The sequence below is a fragment of the Orcinus orca genome, chromosome 15 (genome assembly GCF_937001465.1).
Source record: "Orcinus orca chromosome 15, mOrcOrc1.1, whole genome shotgun sequence".
NCBI lineage: Eukaryota > Metazoa > Chordata > Mammalia > Artiodactyla > Delphinidae > Orcinus > Orcinus orca.
In genome coordinates, this window is record NC_064573.1 from 6,386,148 (window position 1) to 6,404,662 (window position 18,515).

General features: G+C 33.2%; 1 protein-coding gene across 1 annotated transcript; it reads left to right on the plus strand.

Moving 5' to 3' along the window:
- Positions 1-2,341: 2,341 nt before the first annotated feature.
- LOC101279246 (60S ribosomal protein L35a) lies at positions 2,342-2,796 on the plus strand. The gene has a single exon (XM_004280003.3). It carries the CDS (start codon positions 2,410-2,412, stop codon positions 2,740-2,742), a length of 333 nt encoding a protein of 110 aa, XP_004280051.1. The 5' UTR covers positions 2,342-2,409; the 3' UTR covers positions 2,743-2,796.
- Positions 2,797-18,515: the final 15,719 nt, after the last annotated feature.

Consider the following 18,515-nt stretch of genomic DNA (forward strand, 5'->3'; position numbering starts at 1 on the left):
AACTGGAAAATTCACAAATGCTTGGAAATTTAAAAACACACCCTTGAGCAAATATTGGGCCAAAGAAGAAATTGAAAGGGAAATTCGAACATGTCTCAAGACAAACAAAAATTAAAACACAACACACCAAATCTTACAGGATGCAAAAGCAGCACGAAGAGGGACGTTTTTAACGATAAAAACCTACATTAAAAAGAAGAAAGACTTCAAATAAACAACCAAATTTCATACCTCAAAGAACTAGAAAAGGATAAACTAAGCTCAAAGTTAAGAGAAGGAAAAAAATCATAAAGATTAGAGGAGAAATAAATGAAATAGAGAATAGAAACAATAAAAAAAGGTCAAAGAAATTAGAAGTTTATTTTTGAAAATATCAACAAAATCAAGAAATCCTTAGCTAAAATAACTGAGACAAAATAGAAAAAATAAAAGGAAAAGCAAAGGAAACAAAAGCAAAAATAAACAAATGGAACCTAATTAAACTTAAAAGCTTTTGCAAAGCAAAGGAAACCATCAACAACACAAAAAGACAACCTAATGAATGGGAGAAGATATCTGCAAATTATACGACAAATAAGGGGTTAATATCCAACATATATAAACAGCTCGTACAACTCAACATCAAAAACAAACAACCCAATTAAAAAATTGACAGAACTGAATAGACTTTTGAAAGAGGAAATGCAGATAGCTCAAGGTATATGAAAAGATGCTCAACATTGCTAATTATCAGAAAAATGCAAATCAAAACCACAATGAAATATCACCTCACACCTGTCAGAATGGCTATCATCAAAAAGAACACAAATAACAAATGCTGGTGAGGATGTGGAGCAAAGGGAACGCTTGTGCACTGTTGGTAGAAATGTAAATTGGTGCAGCCACTGTGGAAAACAGTATGGAGTTTTCTCAAAAAAGCTAAAAATTCAACTACCATATGACCCAGCAATTCCACTTTTGGGTATGTATCCAAAATAAACAAACAAACAAATAAACAAAAACACTAATTCAAAAAGGTATCTGCACCTCAATGTTCATAGCAGCATTATTTACAATTGCCAAGGTATGGAAGCAACCAAAATGTAAATCAACAGATGAATGGATAAAGAAGATATTGTGTGTGTGTGTGTGTGTGTGTGTGTGTGTGTGTGTGTGTGTATACACACACACAATGGAATGCTACTCAGCCATAAAAAAGAAGGAAATTTTGCTATCTGCAGCAGCATGAATGGACTTAGAGGGCATTATGTTAAGTGAAATAAGTCAAAGGAAGACAAATAGTGTATGATATTTCTTATATGTGTAATCCAAAAAATACAACGAACTAGTGAATAAAACAGAACAAAAAAAGTGGACTCAGATATAGAGAACAAACTAGTGGTTACCAGTGGGGAAAAGGAAGGGGAGAGGGGGTAATATTAAGGGTAGAGGGAAAAAAATGGTTATTATGGGATTATATAATATCATGTGTGTGAAACTTCTGAAGTTTTTAAAGCACTATAGAATTTAAAGAATCTTTTGTTCTATTAAAAATTAATTTTAAATAAATGAATAAATATTTTTTCCAAAAAAAGAGAAAAGAATGAAATAAAATCAGATATGGAAGAGTAAACATTACAATAATGCCACAGAAACTTTAAAAAAATCATGAGGAAGTATTATGAATGATTATATGCCAACGAAGTGATCAACCTAGAAGAAATGGATAAACTATTAGAAACATACCACCTACCAGACTGAATCATGAAGAAATACCAGCAGAAAGTTTAAATGGACCAATGTCAAATAAGGAGATTAAATCAGTAACCAAAAACTTCCTGACAATGAAAAGCTCCAGATCAAATAGTTTCACAATGGAATTCTACCAAATATTTAAAGAAGAATTAATACCTATCCTTCTAAACTTGTTCAAAAAAAGAAAAACAGAGACCCCCTGAAAACTTTTTTATGAGGCTAGTGTTATTTTAATATCAATGCCAGACAAGAACACTACAAGAAAAGAAAACTACAGGCCAGTAACGAATAAACGTAGATGAAAACATACTCAACAAAATACTAGTAAGCCAAATTCAACAGCACATCAAAAGAATTATATACCATGACCAAGTGGAATTATCCTAACTGGAATCAAGAATAGTTCATCATATGTAAATCAATCAATGTGATACACCATATTAACAGAATAAAGGATAAAAAAAAAACCACACGATCATCTCAAAAGATGCAGAAAAATCATTTGCAACATTTAATACCCTTTCCTGATAAAAATTCTCCACAAATGAGGAACAGAAGGAATTTACCTCAACACAATAAAGGTCATAGATAAAAATCGTACAGCTGCTTTTTTTTTTTCAGCCATCTTGGACCCTGAGGAGGCCTGCTGGGAACAGGACTTCTAAAACGACAAATATGTCTGGAAGGCTGTGGTCCAAGGCCATTTTTGCTGGCTATAAGCGGGGTCTACGGAACCAGAGGGAGCACACAGCTCTCCTGAAAATTGAAGGTGTATATGCTCGAGATGAAACTGAATTCTATCTAGGCAAGAGATGTGCTTACGTGTACAAAGCAAAGAACAATACAGTAACTCCTGGTGGAAAACCTAACAAAACCAGAGTAATCTGGGGAAAGATAACTCGTGCTCATGGAAACAGTGGCATGGTTCGTGCCAAATTCCGAAGCAACCTTCCTGCTAAGGCCATTGGACACAGAATCCGTGTGATGCTGTACCCTTCAAGGATTTAAACTTACTGAAAAGTAAATAAATAAAAGTGTGGATTTGTTAAAAAAAAAAAAAAATCGTACAGCTAACCTCATACTCAGTGATGAAAAACTGAAAGCTTTTCCTTTATGATCTGGAACAAGACAAGGATGCCTACTCTTATCACTTCTAGGCAACATAATACTGGAAGTATCAGCCTGAGCAATTAGGCAAGAGAAAGAAATAAAAGAACATCTAAACTGAAAAGGGAAAAGTAAATTGATCTGTTTGCTCATGACATGATCTTTTATGTGGAAAACTCTAAGGATTTCGGATACACACACACACAAACACACACACACACACACACACACACAACCTCTCAGAAGTAATAAATAAATTCAGAAATGTTTCAGGACAAAAAATTATAATATTAGATATGATTCTATACACTAAGGAAAAAGAAATCTGAAAAGGAAATTAAGGAAAAGATCCCAATTACAATAGCATAAAAATAATAAAATACTTACTGATAAACTTAACCAAGGAAGTGAAAGACATATACTGAAAATTATAAAACATGGAGAAAAGAAATTAAAGCAGACAAAAATAGAAAGATATCCAACCTGTGTTCATGGATTGGGAAAATTCTTATTGTTAATATGTCCATATTACCCAAAGTGATTTACAGCTTCAATGCAATCACTATTACAACACCAATGCTTTTTTTTTTTTTTTTTTTTTTTTTTACAGAAACAAAATATCCTAAAATTTTTATGGAACTACAAAAGACCCCATATAGCCAAAGCAATATTGAGCAAGAAGAAAAAGTGGCAGTCCTCACACTTTCTGATTTCAAAGTATATTACAAAGCTACAGTAATCAAAACAGTATGGTACTGACATAAAAACACATGTAAATCAGTGGAGCAGAAGAGAGAGCGAAGAAATAAACCCAAGCATGTGTGGTCAACTGTTCTTTCATAAGGCTGCCAAGAATATGCAATATGCTAAGGATAGTCTTCAATAACGGTGTGGGAAACTGTCCATCTATATGCAAAGAACTGAAACTGGACTCATCTTACACCACACACAAAAATCAACTCAAAATGGATTAAAGACTTAAGACCTGACACCATAAAACAACTAGAAGATAATAAAGGCAAAAAGTTTCCTGACATTAGCCTTGAAAATGATCTTTTGGATATGACACCAAAAATATAGGCAACAAATGCAAAATAGACAAATCATATCAAACTAAAAAGCTTCTGTACAGTGAAGGAAATAATCAACAATGTGAAAAGGCTAGCTACAGAATGAGAGAAAACACTTGCAAACCATACATCTAATAAAGAGTTTATATATAAAATATATACAACTCAAAAATATATACAACTCAACAACAATAAATAATTAGATTTAAAAAATGGGTGAAGGACCTGAATACCCACTCTGAGTATACATCCAAAGAATTTGAAATCACGATCTTGACAAGATATCTGTATTTCCAAATGCATTGCGGGATTAATCACAATAGCCAAATCATGAAAGCAACCTAGATATCTACTGATGAATGAACCGATAAAGAAAATGCTATATATATAGTTCCGTAGAACAGTGGTTGTTGGAGTCTAGGGGGAGGGAAAAATGGGGAGGTATTAGTCATAAGCTACAAAATTTTAATTATACAAGATGAGTAACAACTAGAGATTTAATATATAGCATAGTGCCTATAGTTAGCAACAATAAATTGTATACTTAAAAATTTATTAAGAGCATATAGCTTAAGTCCTCTAATGTAAAATAATAATAATATTAAGGAGGAGGAGAAACATAATAAAGAGAATAGGAAACTTTTGGAGGTGATGGATATGTTTATGGACAGATTGTGGTGATAGTTATATGGTTATATATATCTATCTCTAAATCCACCCAGTTGTTTATGTTAAATATGTACAAAATTTTATGTGTCAATCATACCACAATGAAATTTTTTTAAGAGTAGTACTATAAATGGAAGTCATTGCCCTACCAAAATCAGAAATTGGGAGGCCCTGGACACTTTTTGTTCTCCCCAAACCATAATTGGCTCTTTTAAAATAAGAGTTCCTCTGGTGGTGTACAAATTTAGATGTGAAACAATTCTTTAAAATGGTCTAGTCCAACCATTTCATTTTATAATGTTGGAAATCAAGGCCATAGAGGCAAAAGGTCCAGGATTGCCCATAGTATTATAAGTGGAATTACTAAAATTAAAATCCTAGTAATTTGCAGACACCTAATTTGCAGCATACTATTTGGGGGAAAAGGCACATCTATTCTCACCCACTTTCTGTTCATTGGTGACACTCTTCCAACAGCAGCTATGCTGGAAACCTGAACGTCCAGCAGTTTAATGGTCTTGTGGGCTGTAGGTTTCCATCCTAGCAGTAAAAGCTTTGTGATCTTTGATAATATCTCTCTTTTCTCTTTTGCTCCTTTAGCCTTTCCATAACCAACTCCTACATGGAACTTCCCTTGACTAGAAATATCTAGAGTAATTTCTCTTTTCCTGCCTGGACTCCAATAGATAAAAGAATGTTGAACCAGAGTGACACTGACTCTAACGTGGTAAATTCACGTCAGGACTCAGATACTGGATTAAATTAGAAAATGCTATTTCATATGTGAGGTGAATTCAATAAATAGTATTATTGTTATTTGTGGTCATTATCCTTGTCAACTTATAGAAAATAGCTTTAAATGACCACTTTTCAACTCATACACTTTTTCTCAGTTTCTTTTGTCCATGGTCATTTTTATTAATAATTAATATTGAAAAATTTATCCTTTTCCAGTGATGTATTCCTAAATAAACTGTCTCTTCTATGATAACATACCAAGTAGCTCCAGAGATTTCTGGACGTAGGGGTTTTCTAGAGCTGTGAAGGGATTAGAGAACATTAATCTGAATCTTTTCCTTTAATCTTCCTCAACAAAGGTGGGAAGCAGAGCCTAGCATTTCCTCATATGTTTATGCAGAACAATTTAAAAGATCTCTGTAGTTAAAAATTAACATACCCATGCATTACCTCTTTCCTCCAAAAAAAATGCAAGGGAAGAAGCATGATATATTATTTTCCATGCATCTAAAAGAAATGTTTAAATTATGGAATTCCCCTAAGAGCAATCAGTTCAAATTGACTATTTTCATATTGTTTATAGATACACACACGTATATAGATAAAAACAACCATTTCCCTCTGAAATAGTTAAGTGATTAAAAAGTCAAGATCTCTAGTTTCCAATGACAACAAAATTAATCAGGAAGCAGTATGCCAAGGAAAGCAGGATTAGAAGGTTATTGTTCATAAAAAGAGTAATTAAATGACAAAGTCAATATACTTCCCCCAGACTTATAAAATTGGGCTTTTATTCTGTCGCCGCCCAGACAACATTTCAATAAAATCACAGATTGTTTGCTTGTGTAATATGAATTCAGACAAACGCTAAAATCGAGACCAATTTATAAAAAATATGCCTTGCAAATTTCATTAACAGGTCATCTTCAGGGGCTAGCCCTCTGCAAGGCACATTTAATACAACAGGGTCGTCAGAGCCGGGTATTAACAGAAATGCTAAGGTGTCCAAAGGAAGAAACGCTAAAACCAGCGTTGCAGATGGCAGGTTACTCTGAATGCTTGTTCCTCTTATAAAATACACCTGACCCCAAGGCTGGGAAGCTAATAAAATGGCCATATGAACCTCCATAAAACAAAACACATTTATCTCTCTTGCAAGTTTTTAGTGCAGGACGACCATAAAGGAAACCCATTAAGACCTGGGGCACATTAATACTACACCACATACAGTGACAACAGTTTATAAACAATATCGTAACATGTGAAAAAGTCCTTCTACTAATTTAAATGTCTTCTGTGCTTACACATTTTATTACTGAGAATTACCAAATGTGGACATTTATTACTACAGATTTAACAAATGGACTAGAACATACATTTACAGACAACTTGCTTAGTTCTCAAACCTAAGACATTTTAGTCTCAAAAAAAAAAAAAGCTAATGCTATTGTACCCTTGAAAGCAGAAAGTAGAATTTATGGAGGGTGAAATAGATTACTAAATGATGCGGCTCCGCTGCTTTTACTACCTAAATGAAATGCAAAAGAGCTTGATGGGGAACTCAAGAGAAAAAAAAAAAAAGTGCCTAGGCTGTAAGAGGTTTTCAGAAATTCAAGGCAATGATCTCAATAATGTTTATCCAAATAGGTCATGACATTCCATAAGTCAAAATAAACTGATTCATTCCTTTTTCCACTTTAGTTAAGTGGAAACAAGCATTAAAAGAGATCCTCAACTCTCTATATATGGAACTTGCATAATCAGTATCAAATGATGTTTTATTGCTATTTTAACTATTTAAATTGAGTGATGCCCAGCTTGTTCAAGGACTTTCCTTGACCAGCTAATAGAAGTACATAACCACATTTCTAAAAACAGGAGTATTTATCTAAAGAGTTATAAGGTACATCCAAAGTACTATTAAAATACACAAAATGTTATGTCAAATGATATAAAGTTTTTTTATTTAATTGAGTCAATATATTTCTAGGCCTTCTTTTGCTCTGTAATTTTAAGACTTGAACTCACTAGAATCAGTATTGTTCCCGATTTGTTGAGCTGCTTTTATCACCAAACCAGCTCAATTATCCACAGGTACATTTTCATCGTCAAGGATAGTACTTCTTCCATGCTATCATATCCTCCACGATATAAATGACACAGCATTATGTCCTTTATTTAACACTCTATGATACCTATTTACTTATAAAAGTACAATAGAACCTATTTTCCCACATGTATCCTAACAATCGTTCTTGATTTTAGTACTAACACTCATTGATCAGAATATTAACTGAACACATACAATTATAGTAAAAAAACTTTTGAGAATGGAAATAAAGTAAAATTAATCTATAAATTATAGCATAAAAAGGAAAATATTTTCAGTTAGTTCCTCACAAACCATATACAAATGTGTTGGGCTTTAGAATTAGGTCTTATTTATTACAGCGTAATTGCATTCTCCTTAGTTTTAATATTCTGCCAAATTGGCTTCTTTTAAAAAGCACCATCTTGGTAGAATGAGGAGTTACTGTTTAATGAGTACAGAGTCTCAGTTTGGAAAGACAAAAAGTTCTGGAGATGGACTGTGATGATGGTTGATCAACGACGTGAGTGTACTTAATGTCACTGAACGGTACAATTAAAGAAAGTTAAAATGGGGAATTATGTGTTATGGATATTTTATCAACCTCAAAGTATACTATTTTATTAAAACAGAGTCTGCAGGATGATTTGATCTATTTTCTACTCATTAGCAGAGTGATGCTGTTTGACTGTTTACAGAGGATGTATCCTAACATAAAATATGTGTCCTACAGGAAAACCTGTAATTGCTGGGATATTGGGCTTTCATAGTCATTCATTCATAGACTTGCTAGGAACCAACATCGGGTGACGGGGAAACAAAATAACACACAGCCACAGAGCTCACCAATTCCTGAATGGATATCCTTCTCATAAAAGTAGCTTGTTTAACACCAAACCCTCCTTATTTAACAATAATCCTATAAAGATTTCTCATGTATTGCCTTTAGGTATCTGTGAAATGGGATAATAGTTGCATTTGCCTCACAGGGTTATTATGGGAATTAAATGAGATAATCCATACAAATGTCTCCTTGTCTGGCACATGTTTACAGTCAACAAACACTAGCTGTTACTTTCATTATTAGCAGTATTATTTAATCCAGGATAGAAAATCTACCAGTTCCCACAACAGACAGAATCATTAAGCTTAAATATTTCTAGCTGAACTATGACACAGGAAATAGCTGGAAGAGGATTTTGTGACATGCAAATTGACATTTTAGATGAAAATCTCTTTCAACATTAATCATTGTTCAAGAGAATATAAAAATTAAAAAAGAAAATAACAACAGCATTAGGTAGGTAAAGGCTCAAAATAGATTAATATGTGCCAGATAAAATGCCTAGGATACTAGCAAAGTTACTTTCTAAAGTCTTTACAGAATAATATACAGAAAGTATATTTTTGAATTGTTTACAGGCTCAATATAAGCCAACAATATAAAGGAGCTACAAAAACAAAATACTTTTTTTCTTTTAACTCTATAAAACAAACAGAATGAGTAAGGTGACAGACACTTCTGTAGCACACAACCCATTCTGAAGGGCCACGTTTTGAGCAGGAGACTGAAAAGTTGTCACATACTTGGAAAAATATAATCAAAATGGTCATAGGTTTGGACCCTGTGAAGTAAAGTAAAAGTTTAAAGATGCACAGAATAAAATTTGGAGAAGATAATATTTCAAAATAAAAGTATGATATTTTAATACTTCTCTATAAAACTTTTCTTTATAGATTGTAAACTGGGTTTCTTCCATTTCTATTTAAATAAGTAAATGAATTAATCATAGACAGTAAATATGAACAGGTTATAGTTTTAGACAAGTAACTTCACCAATTATCTCGTTGATGTTGTGTATAAGATTAGGAATGTATCTCATTATGATTTATATGATAATAAAAACTCAAACTATGGGGGCGATAGAGAGCCCTCCAAGATACAATGGAAGTTATGAAATATTTCCAAGAAGAAATATTTCCATGGAAATACTTCCATGGAAAAGAAGAATCACTTCTACACACAATTACATTTCAGGCGGTATCTCAGACCCTCTAAAATTCTACAGTAATCATAGAACCCAGTTTAAGAAATCTTTGACCTAGGAGATCTTTAATGTCTTATTAATTCTGATTTTTAAAAAATTTCCAATGTGACCAAAGCACCATGATATGGTAAATCTTTTAACTGTTCTGATTTAGGGTTGTATTCTGTTGCTTATTTTTTTCATGCAATAAATCCAGAATCACAATATGATTTTACATGATGTATTACTCTAGTCACTACAGTTTTTCCCAAAACTCTATATTTAAAGAAAACAGAAAAATATATCCAAGATCAAAGAGACTTTAATTCTCATACACCCTTCCTGAAAAGATTATTTGAAGACTAAAAAAATACTCTGAAACAGAAGGATTTTGGAGCGAAGGAATAGTGCTACTAAACTACTAGTAAAACAGAAAGGGTTCTCAGGTAACAGCTGTGCAATGGAGCTGTACCTCCAAATCAGACATTTCTAATAAAATCAGTTAAAATTAATCCTAAGCGTATTTTTAATAATATATATAAATTTGGGGGACCGAAAGACTTTAATTACTATAAGGATATCAGAAACTCCAGCAATATTCCAAAATCCATAAAATTATTTCCTACTACTAAGCAAATTAAAATTGTGGTTTATTTGTGGAGAATTCTGTCATTAAATCTCACTATTCTTATGTAGTTATTCTTCCAAATATTGCTCTAGGATAACTTGTCAAGGTCCAAAAATAAACCACCTATTTTTTTTTTAAAAATTCACTCATTCATGTATTAGCTCATTTCAATGAATATTTAGTGATGTCTATCTGCGTATGGAGGGTATGTATGTGGTGTGGGGTGTGTGTGGGTGTGTATACGTGGGGAGAATAACTACTTCCTTTTCCCTTTGCCCTCATGGAACCCTTTAAAAGATCAACTTAGGACATGAAGTTTTCCTGTTTCCCAAAGGTCAGAAGTTATTAGGAAAGCAAACTGTGCTTATTCATGTGCTCATTCCTAATGCCTAAAACAGAGCAAGCGGGGAACACTGAAATGTTCATTTTTTTGGCAAGGGTGGGAGTGGAGATGATAAAGAAGCCTGTTTCTGCCAATGTCCACCTCTATTCCCTTTGGTCCCCACATCAGCCCATGATGCAATACTCTGGGAATACGGATTTCATCATTTTCTTGCCATCTTCAACTTTAAAAATGGTTTGTAGTGTGTTATGATAATTTAGAAATTGAGATAGCATCAATTAGCCCTCTTATTCAGCGACTCAAATCTTATAAACAGACACAATCACCTTCAATATCCATTTCTGTGCATGTGAATATATATATATATATACACATATATATATAAGCTTTATGTTAAAAAAAAAGTAGTTTTTTCTTTTTACATTCTTAAAACTGTGTAAGGAAAATTTAGATATAAATTTTCTCCATAACTCCAATTACTTTTTTTTCCCATCATTCCATTTTTTTAAATTATACATCTGATACCTTGCATGGCCACATCTCAAATTTCAAACCTGTATTTTCTACTCAAGCACAAGGATTTTGGCAGTTCAGTCAGAGTGCTTCTATTACCAGTACTTATTATTTATACTTTGTTTGACTAATAATGATGGTGTACTAGTGCTAGCTGGAATCTTTATACCCAATATAAATTCTTTGATTCGGAAAAGAAAAACAAAAGAATATAATTGTATGGTCTGTATTCCAAGAAAACTAGATATTTTTGAACATAAAAAGTAAAAATTAGCTTAAATAATTATATGTCAGGATACATAGCTTCTTAGAATTTTTACTTTGTCTTTTGCTTCAAATTTGTTGGTCAGAATATGACGTAATTTTTCTTAAACACAAAATGCAGTAATGCCACTTGTTGAAATTTTTATCCTTAGGCATATCTTCAAGTCTTGAGATGTGAACTTAAATGATCACAGAGAATATATTAAAAGTCAATCTTGTTTCATGTATAATTTTTCCAGGCTTTTATAAAGATAAATCATTATTTCAGCAAACACTGTGAGTGCATACTTAGTCAATAATTGAGTGGCTATTTGTTGATTATATACATGGCACTCTACCAAACCGATATGAGGTATGGTTTCTGGGAATCCGAAGTTCACAAACAAGTGAAAAGAGAAATGTACAATGGAGTGTTTTAAGTACTCTACTGCATTAAGCTATGAACTGAATGTTGTCACTGCACAAAGGAAGGTTGATACCTCTTTCTGGATTTGTCTGGAAATGCTCAACAAAAGAAAACATTTCAATAACAAAACAGATTAGGTTTTGCTAAATATGGAAAAACTAGGCAGCTGGGTGATAAGGCTTTCAGGTAGAATGGTAAGCGTGTGGATTATTTTTGAGGGAGAGTTACAACTTCAGTACATTTTCAAATTAAGATTCAGGTCAAGTGAGATCCGAGAGGTAGATTTGGCAAGTCTATGAAAGGTGCTGTAGAGAATATGCTGAGGAATTTAAATTGTGTGAAGTGAGAGGAAGGTTCCAGTAGTGTACTGAGAACTGGGACAGGAGAGGAGCTCCAACTACACAGGATATTAGACTCAGAGCATTTCATGGACTTTAGCGAAAACTGATGTTGGTTCTCGTTTCTCTGAATCGAGTAAACCTCTTGAGGAAAGCACCTTGACATTGATCTGTAACCTCTCTTCCTTGCAGAACCCATTAATGAATTCAGGCAAACTTCTGAGCCCTCATTAAATTTCACATGTGTGCTCTCCAGCGCACTACAGTGGAACACTTGACTAATTTATATAACAAAGATAGACACATCAACAAACCTTGTTAGTAGGAATTATGAAATTTTATTACTTCAGATATAATGCCCTGCTACAGCTATGAAGAATGTATGTACCTTAAGGTGCAGTGAAGATTAAAACCTTCCTTCTTTGAGTTCTTTGAGATAGATGAAGCCAAAGAAAAATAAATTTTGTGATAACCTGAGAAGACTATCTTCTTTAGGTCACTTGGTTTGCCTTTAATAGCATGGTTGGCAAATAATTACACATACATTTCTTTCAAATATAAAAATAAGTTCATACCATAATTAGAAAAATACTACAAAGGCATATAAGCCATATATATCTACTGTGTTTTGGTTAAATTACTTAAGCATGAGTCTTTCTCAAGTTTAATATGTATACATTTACTTGTTTCTTTATAATCATATTTCAAAGTGTTATATATCCTTTTTCTTCAAGATAAAAAGAAGAAAAACAAAAGGAAAGTTTAAAAATCTTTTCTTTTCTCTCTCTTCCTCCTCTTTCTTCTCTTTTTTGGCCAAATTAAGTTTTTTCACTTGCTTCTGTTTGTTTCTTTAATTTGTTGTCAGCCACTTCAAATAATGCTAAAATAAACTTCCATCTACAAGTATACTTACATACGGGGGCTGTTACTTTGTACGAGGGGATCTAAAACGCTGATCAGAAGATGAACTCAATTTTAAAAGGACTGTGATGTAATTTTCCCATATGATCACAGTAATTCTCACTTCCTTCAGAAATATGTGAGAAGGTCCATTTCCCCAAAGGTCAGAGGCAACGGATGCTGTAAAATTTTTCTTTTCCTTGTTGATCAATTTGTTATGTGAACGCATATTCTGATTTGCATTTGTTAAATTACTAATGCAATAGCATCTTTTTTACTAATCTTGATTCGGTATTTAAATGTTTAACAATGATTTACCATTCATGGACTTTGCTCATTAGTTAATTATATGGTTTGTTTTCTCCAATTTATTTAGCTACTTTCTGCACATTATAAGTATTAACTTATGTTCATTTTTAGGAAGTAACTTTTTTTCCTAAACAAGTTTGGAGAAATCTTAGTCGTCATTTATGATGGCTTAGCATATATATGCTCAAACTGTCTTTAACTTCATGGCCTTTGGGCATCCCATCCTTACTGAGGTTGTAAGCTCCATGAAAATATTTTTTCTAATGCTTAAGTTGGGTTTTTTTTGTTTTTTTTTTTTTAAAGGCTCACTCTCTTGATTTCTCTCCCTAATCTGTTCCTTCCACACTCCTTTTCAAATCGGTAAACTGATCATTGTGTGCTGGTCTTAAGTAAAACACTCGACCTCTTTTTCTTGATGTGTCTCTTTTCCTCAACCCATATAGCCAATAAGGCTACTCTAAAACACAGGCCGAATCGCCGCATTTTTCTCAGCTCAAATGTTACCCGCTCAGTGTGGCCTGCTCGCATCATCCAGTATAACCAGACCTACTTTCTCATTCCCACATCCCCACAGCGGCACTCTCTTAATTCCTTTAGAATGTTTAATTGTGCATTTATTTCATTATTTTAATGTTACAGGATGACAACGACTAACAAATGTTTAATACGGCTCTTACTTTCTATTGCTGAAAATATTTAGCCATGATAAGTACTCATTAAGTGTTTGCTGAATGTTGGATGCCCTCGGGTTTTCTATGTACGTGATCACAAATCTATTGTATATACGTATGTAGGTAGGTAGGTACGTGGTTAGAGGAAAAAGCATGATTTCACACAAACAGGAAATGTGAGTTTGTAAAAATTCTTTCTTCACTTCTTTGTGCATTTTAAATCTGAACAACCATGTCTTACTTTAACTTAAGACAAGTTCCACCCATTAACTATTAACGTAGTGCTGACCTGGGTCTTAGTTTCCTCTAAATTACCATAGTACTCATACTGTATCTCTTCTTTCTGACCACCACGTATATACTTTGAATTACAAACATTTAATTGTATGTGTTTCATTATCTTATATAATATGTAATAAATATATTTTTAATTTAAAGTTCATTTTAATCTCTTAATCTGATATACTAAATCTGTTTTATTTAGGTAATATGAGGCCCATCATCAAAACGTTAATTATCTCTTCAGCTCTATCTAATTCGATGTTGAAATCAGGCTTTGAGGTTTACTTCCTTCAGCTGCTGCTCCTGAAGAATGGTCAGCTTCCACACTCTCTCCCTCACCATTTCATGTTGTCTTTCTCTGTTGGTCCTGTTTTTGAGAGAGAGCTACCCTGTTTTTGGCCGTGGCTGTTTCATTTTCGTTTTCCTTTTTATCACTTTCCTATTTTTATAATGAACATGTTATTACTTATTGATTAGCTCAGAGAGGGATTCTCAAAGTGTAAACTCACAACATCTTGACCAGAAATGTCATGAGAACCTTTGCTACATCAACATGTGTTATGAGTTGGATTGTGTTTCCCCCAAATGTGCTGAAGTCCTAACCCCCCAGTATCTGTGAATGTGGCCTTATTTGGAAATAGGGATTTTGTAGACAAGTCAAGCTCAAGTCCTTAGGGAGGGCCCTAATCCAATGTGACTGTGTGCTTATAAAAAGAGGAAATTTGGGCACATCGACAAGCACACGGGGAGAACATCATGTGAACTTGAAAGCAGAGATCAGAGAAATGCATCTAAAAGTCAATCAGTGCCAAAGATTGCCAGAAATCGGCCATAAGCTAGAAGAGAGCATGGAACACATCCTCTCTCAACAGTCTCAGGAGGAGCCAGCGCTGCCAACAACTTGATCTCGCATTTCCAGCCTCCAGATCTGTGGGAGACTAAATTTCTGTTGTTTACCAGTTTGGGGTACTTCAACACAAAGACTGTAGCAAATTAATGCAACATCTAAACCTTATAAGAAAAATTCTATATTAATATTTTACATAAATTAAACAATATTTTGATTCAAATCCAAATTCTATGAAACGTAATTTCATTCAAAATGCTCTTTATACTGTATAGGTTAAAGCAGTATAGGCTCCCTACAAGAAATAAATATTCATGAAATTCTGTGGTTATATATTAATAGTACTAAGCCACTATGCATGATGAGCCGGTTTATGATTCTATAATATTTCTTTTTATTTTTTCTTATCATTGGCATATAAGCCCTGTATAAATTTAAGGTGTACAGCACATTCAAACTTTGCCTACATAAAAATATATATACACATATTAATGTCCCTTACACAGAAAATAAAAATTATATTTACAACGATGAAGTTTACCTGACAAATCATGCAAGGAGCTCTACACACTGCCTTCAGAATACTTTTCTTCCTGGACAGTAACTTTGAAATGACAGCCTAGCAAGATTTTACTATGATACCTCCTCTTCTTCGTCCTCTCCCTGAATCTTCATTACAGGAAACCATAGAAACAGGCACAAAATAGTGATGACATCTAAGAACTTTGTCATTTTTTGCCCACTATTTTCTTTAGCCTTCCAGCTCCTATACTGATAATAGAAAGTTGACCTTAAACCCTCTCAGTCCTAAGTCCATGGCCCTCTCCTGAAACTAAATGACACAGAACATCAACCACTTGATAAAGCCTCTCGCTTAAATCCCTCCCTGCTATCCCACCACTCCTTCCTTTCTTCCCTGACATGACAAATGAAGCAAAGGCAGAAGATTGAAAAAAAACAATCTTTCAGAGAAAAATAAAAGGCATTTACCCTGGTTATTACAAGTAAATTACTACCCTGAATCATAATTCAGAAATGTAAGCCAGCTTTTTATCCCTTATCATTATCGGTGTTGAATTATTCAGTGGTACTCATTAGCAATGTGATAACGTAGTGATTTTATATTTAGGCTTCCTTGTACAGGATGTCAGCAGCTTACTTCGAACACCTGACAAGTTGACTGTGCACTGACTCAGAAATGATTAAAGTTAGTGACCAGGATAAAACAGTAAAATCTCATTTCACTTTTCAAAAAGCCATGCCTAGAAAAATAGTCTCCCTTAACACTCCTCCTTCTTCTTATCATAATTACTATTATCACCACCACCATCATCAAATAGGCAACAGTCAAGAGCATCTCAATTACAATTAAGAGCTAAACTGTCTTAATGTGCCATTTTCCTTATAACGTATTTTTGTAAAATCTGAGATGCCCATCTTTCCTCTTTCTATTTTCAGACTTTTTAAGGAAATATATGTATTTTTTTCTTCATACACCTGCACTGTAATTTATAAAGTGTCAAGTAAATCCCTTTGCACTTTTTAAAATGCTGTTTCTTTCTCTGGTTGTTTTATTGCAAAGGTACCACATTTAACCTTGCAGGTATGAAGTCATTACCACCTGTCTGACAAAAAAAGCAAGTTCTCTAACTTTCACCAGAAGGTTTTCTGTAACTTTCTTTGCCCCTGTAAAGAGAGATTAAAAAAGAAAAGAAAATCCTAAGAGGGAAATGTCTTTATATATGGATAGAGTTTTTGATTTATATTAGTGGGGATAAAAAGGAATACCGTATAAAGTTTACACAAATCTATGTATGCAATGTGTTCACATTATGTAAACATGAAATATATTCACTATGCAACCTCTCTTTCACTTTCTATAAATGATGGGCATTTTAACACTGACTGTCTGATTTTCTCTGGGTTGTGAAATAATGAGTTTTAAGTTCTCTATTAAATTTGTTAGTATGCTTTCCACAATGTGTGCGTTTCTTTTATATTAATAAAATAACATACATTAAAATTATAATATAAGTATAGTCTATACCTTACAAATTAAAACTTTTAAACAGAATTTTTCTAAAAAGCACAATGTCATAAGCAAATATTTATGTGTTTATGTGCAAACATAAAGAACATAAATAGTATTTACTTTTCATATAGTACTTAATGTGTAATGACATTCTTATTTTCAAAGATTTTTCCAATTTGTAGAAATATTTAGGCACATCCTATAAAACTTTTAGGAATTTAACTTAAACCTGCCCTTGCTATAATGTTTCTACTGTCTTCAAAGCTAAGTCCAAATAGTCCAAGAACCTGGCTTTTTAAATGGCTTATTGTTCTACTTACACTTATTACAAATGAGCATAACATGGATATTTACTTTTATCAAAGGAAAAATTCAATTTATTGAGGATAATATAGTAATAAATTTAATAATTTAAAATAATTTTAAGAAGTCATTGAGTGCCTAGAAATACTCTTTTAATCTTATTTTTAAAAAACAGAAATTTGAAAGAATATTGATTGATTATTTGCATCTCAAATCCTGTTTGGAAGGCTCTTTTTCCCTAAATTAGTGCATATTTATGAAAGGTTTTAATTCATCTTTTCAGTATGGAATATAATCAACATTTTTTCTGATCACGGCCTTAAAAGTGTGCTTAGAGGAATTCATCTGAAGCCAAGCAAAAGAGCCCCAGAATGCTTGCTTATCCACGTTTTCGTTTGCTTTCATTTCAACCTAATTATTGAAAATGCTAAAGGTTTATAATTATTTAATGACCTTGAACCCGTTTCTATTGATACATTGTTCACGTATGTTTTACTGGTCATACATCTAACATATATTATGTTCCAAGCAATATTTGGGCAAAATGCATCATACCTGGTAAAACTGGGTATAATGAAATCTCAGAAACATATTTCATGATTTAAAAAAAAGTTAAAATACTTTAATGCTCAAAGAGGTGCTGAAATTCTCTTAAGTTACTCACCACAATCAACCCTAGGTTATGGATTTAATTCTGCACTACCTATAGTACTCTCTGTCCAGTGAAAACTTGGATTCTTCTTAGACCTAGACACCAGGGAGTTCACTATTCAGTGGCCCTGAATAGTAGACCTGGAATATTTGAGGAGCAGCCAGGAGGCCAGTGTGTCCAGAGCAGAGTAAGCAAGGAGGGGAGAGGTAACAGAAGAGACTAGATACCTATACATAAGCGGGGGGCAATGGAGCAAAGCAGGAAGGTCCAGCAGAAATGTAAGGTGAGTCATAAGCATAATTTAAAAATTTCTAATAGCTACATTAAACAAACTAAAACAGATTAAATTAATTTTAATACATTCTAAGTATGATGTAACAAAAGTAAAATCATTTCAATATGGAATTAATTCAAAAATGATTGAGATGATTTATATTCTTTGTTTTTACTAAATCTGCAACACCTCACAACTTGGACTGTGTTGTACAACATAAGCATAGATTCTTGAACCCTATTCTGAGTGAAATGGAAAACCTATGAAGACTTTGGGGGCAGAGATGTAACTGTCTCCGTCTTTCTTTTGTGGTAAAAAC

What these genes read in the sequence shown, in the direction of transcription:
- LOC101279246 (XM_004280003.3), top strand. Translation starts at nt 2,410, where the DNA reads ATGTCTGGAAGGCTGTGGTCCAAGGCCATTTTTGCTGGCTATAAGCGG.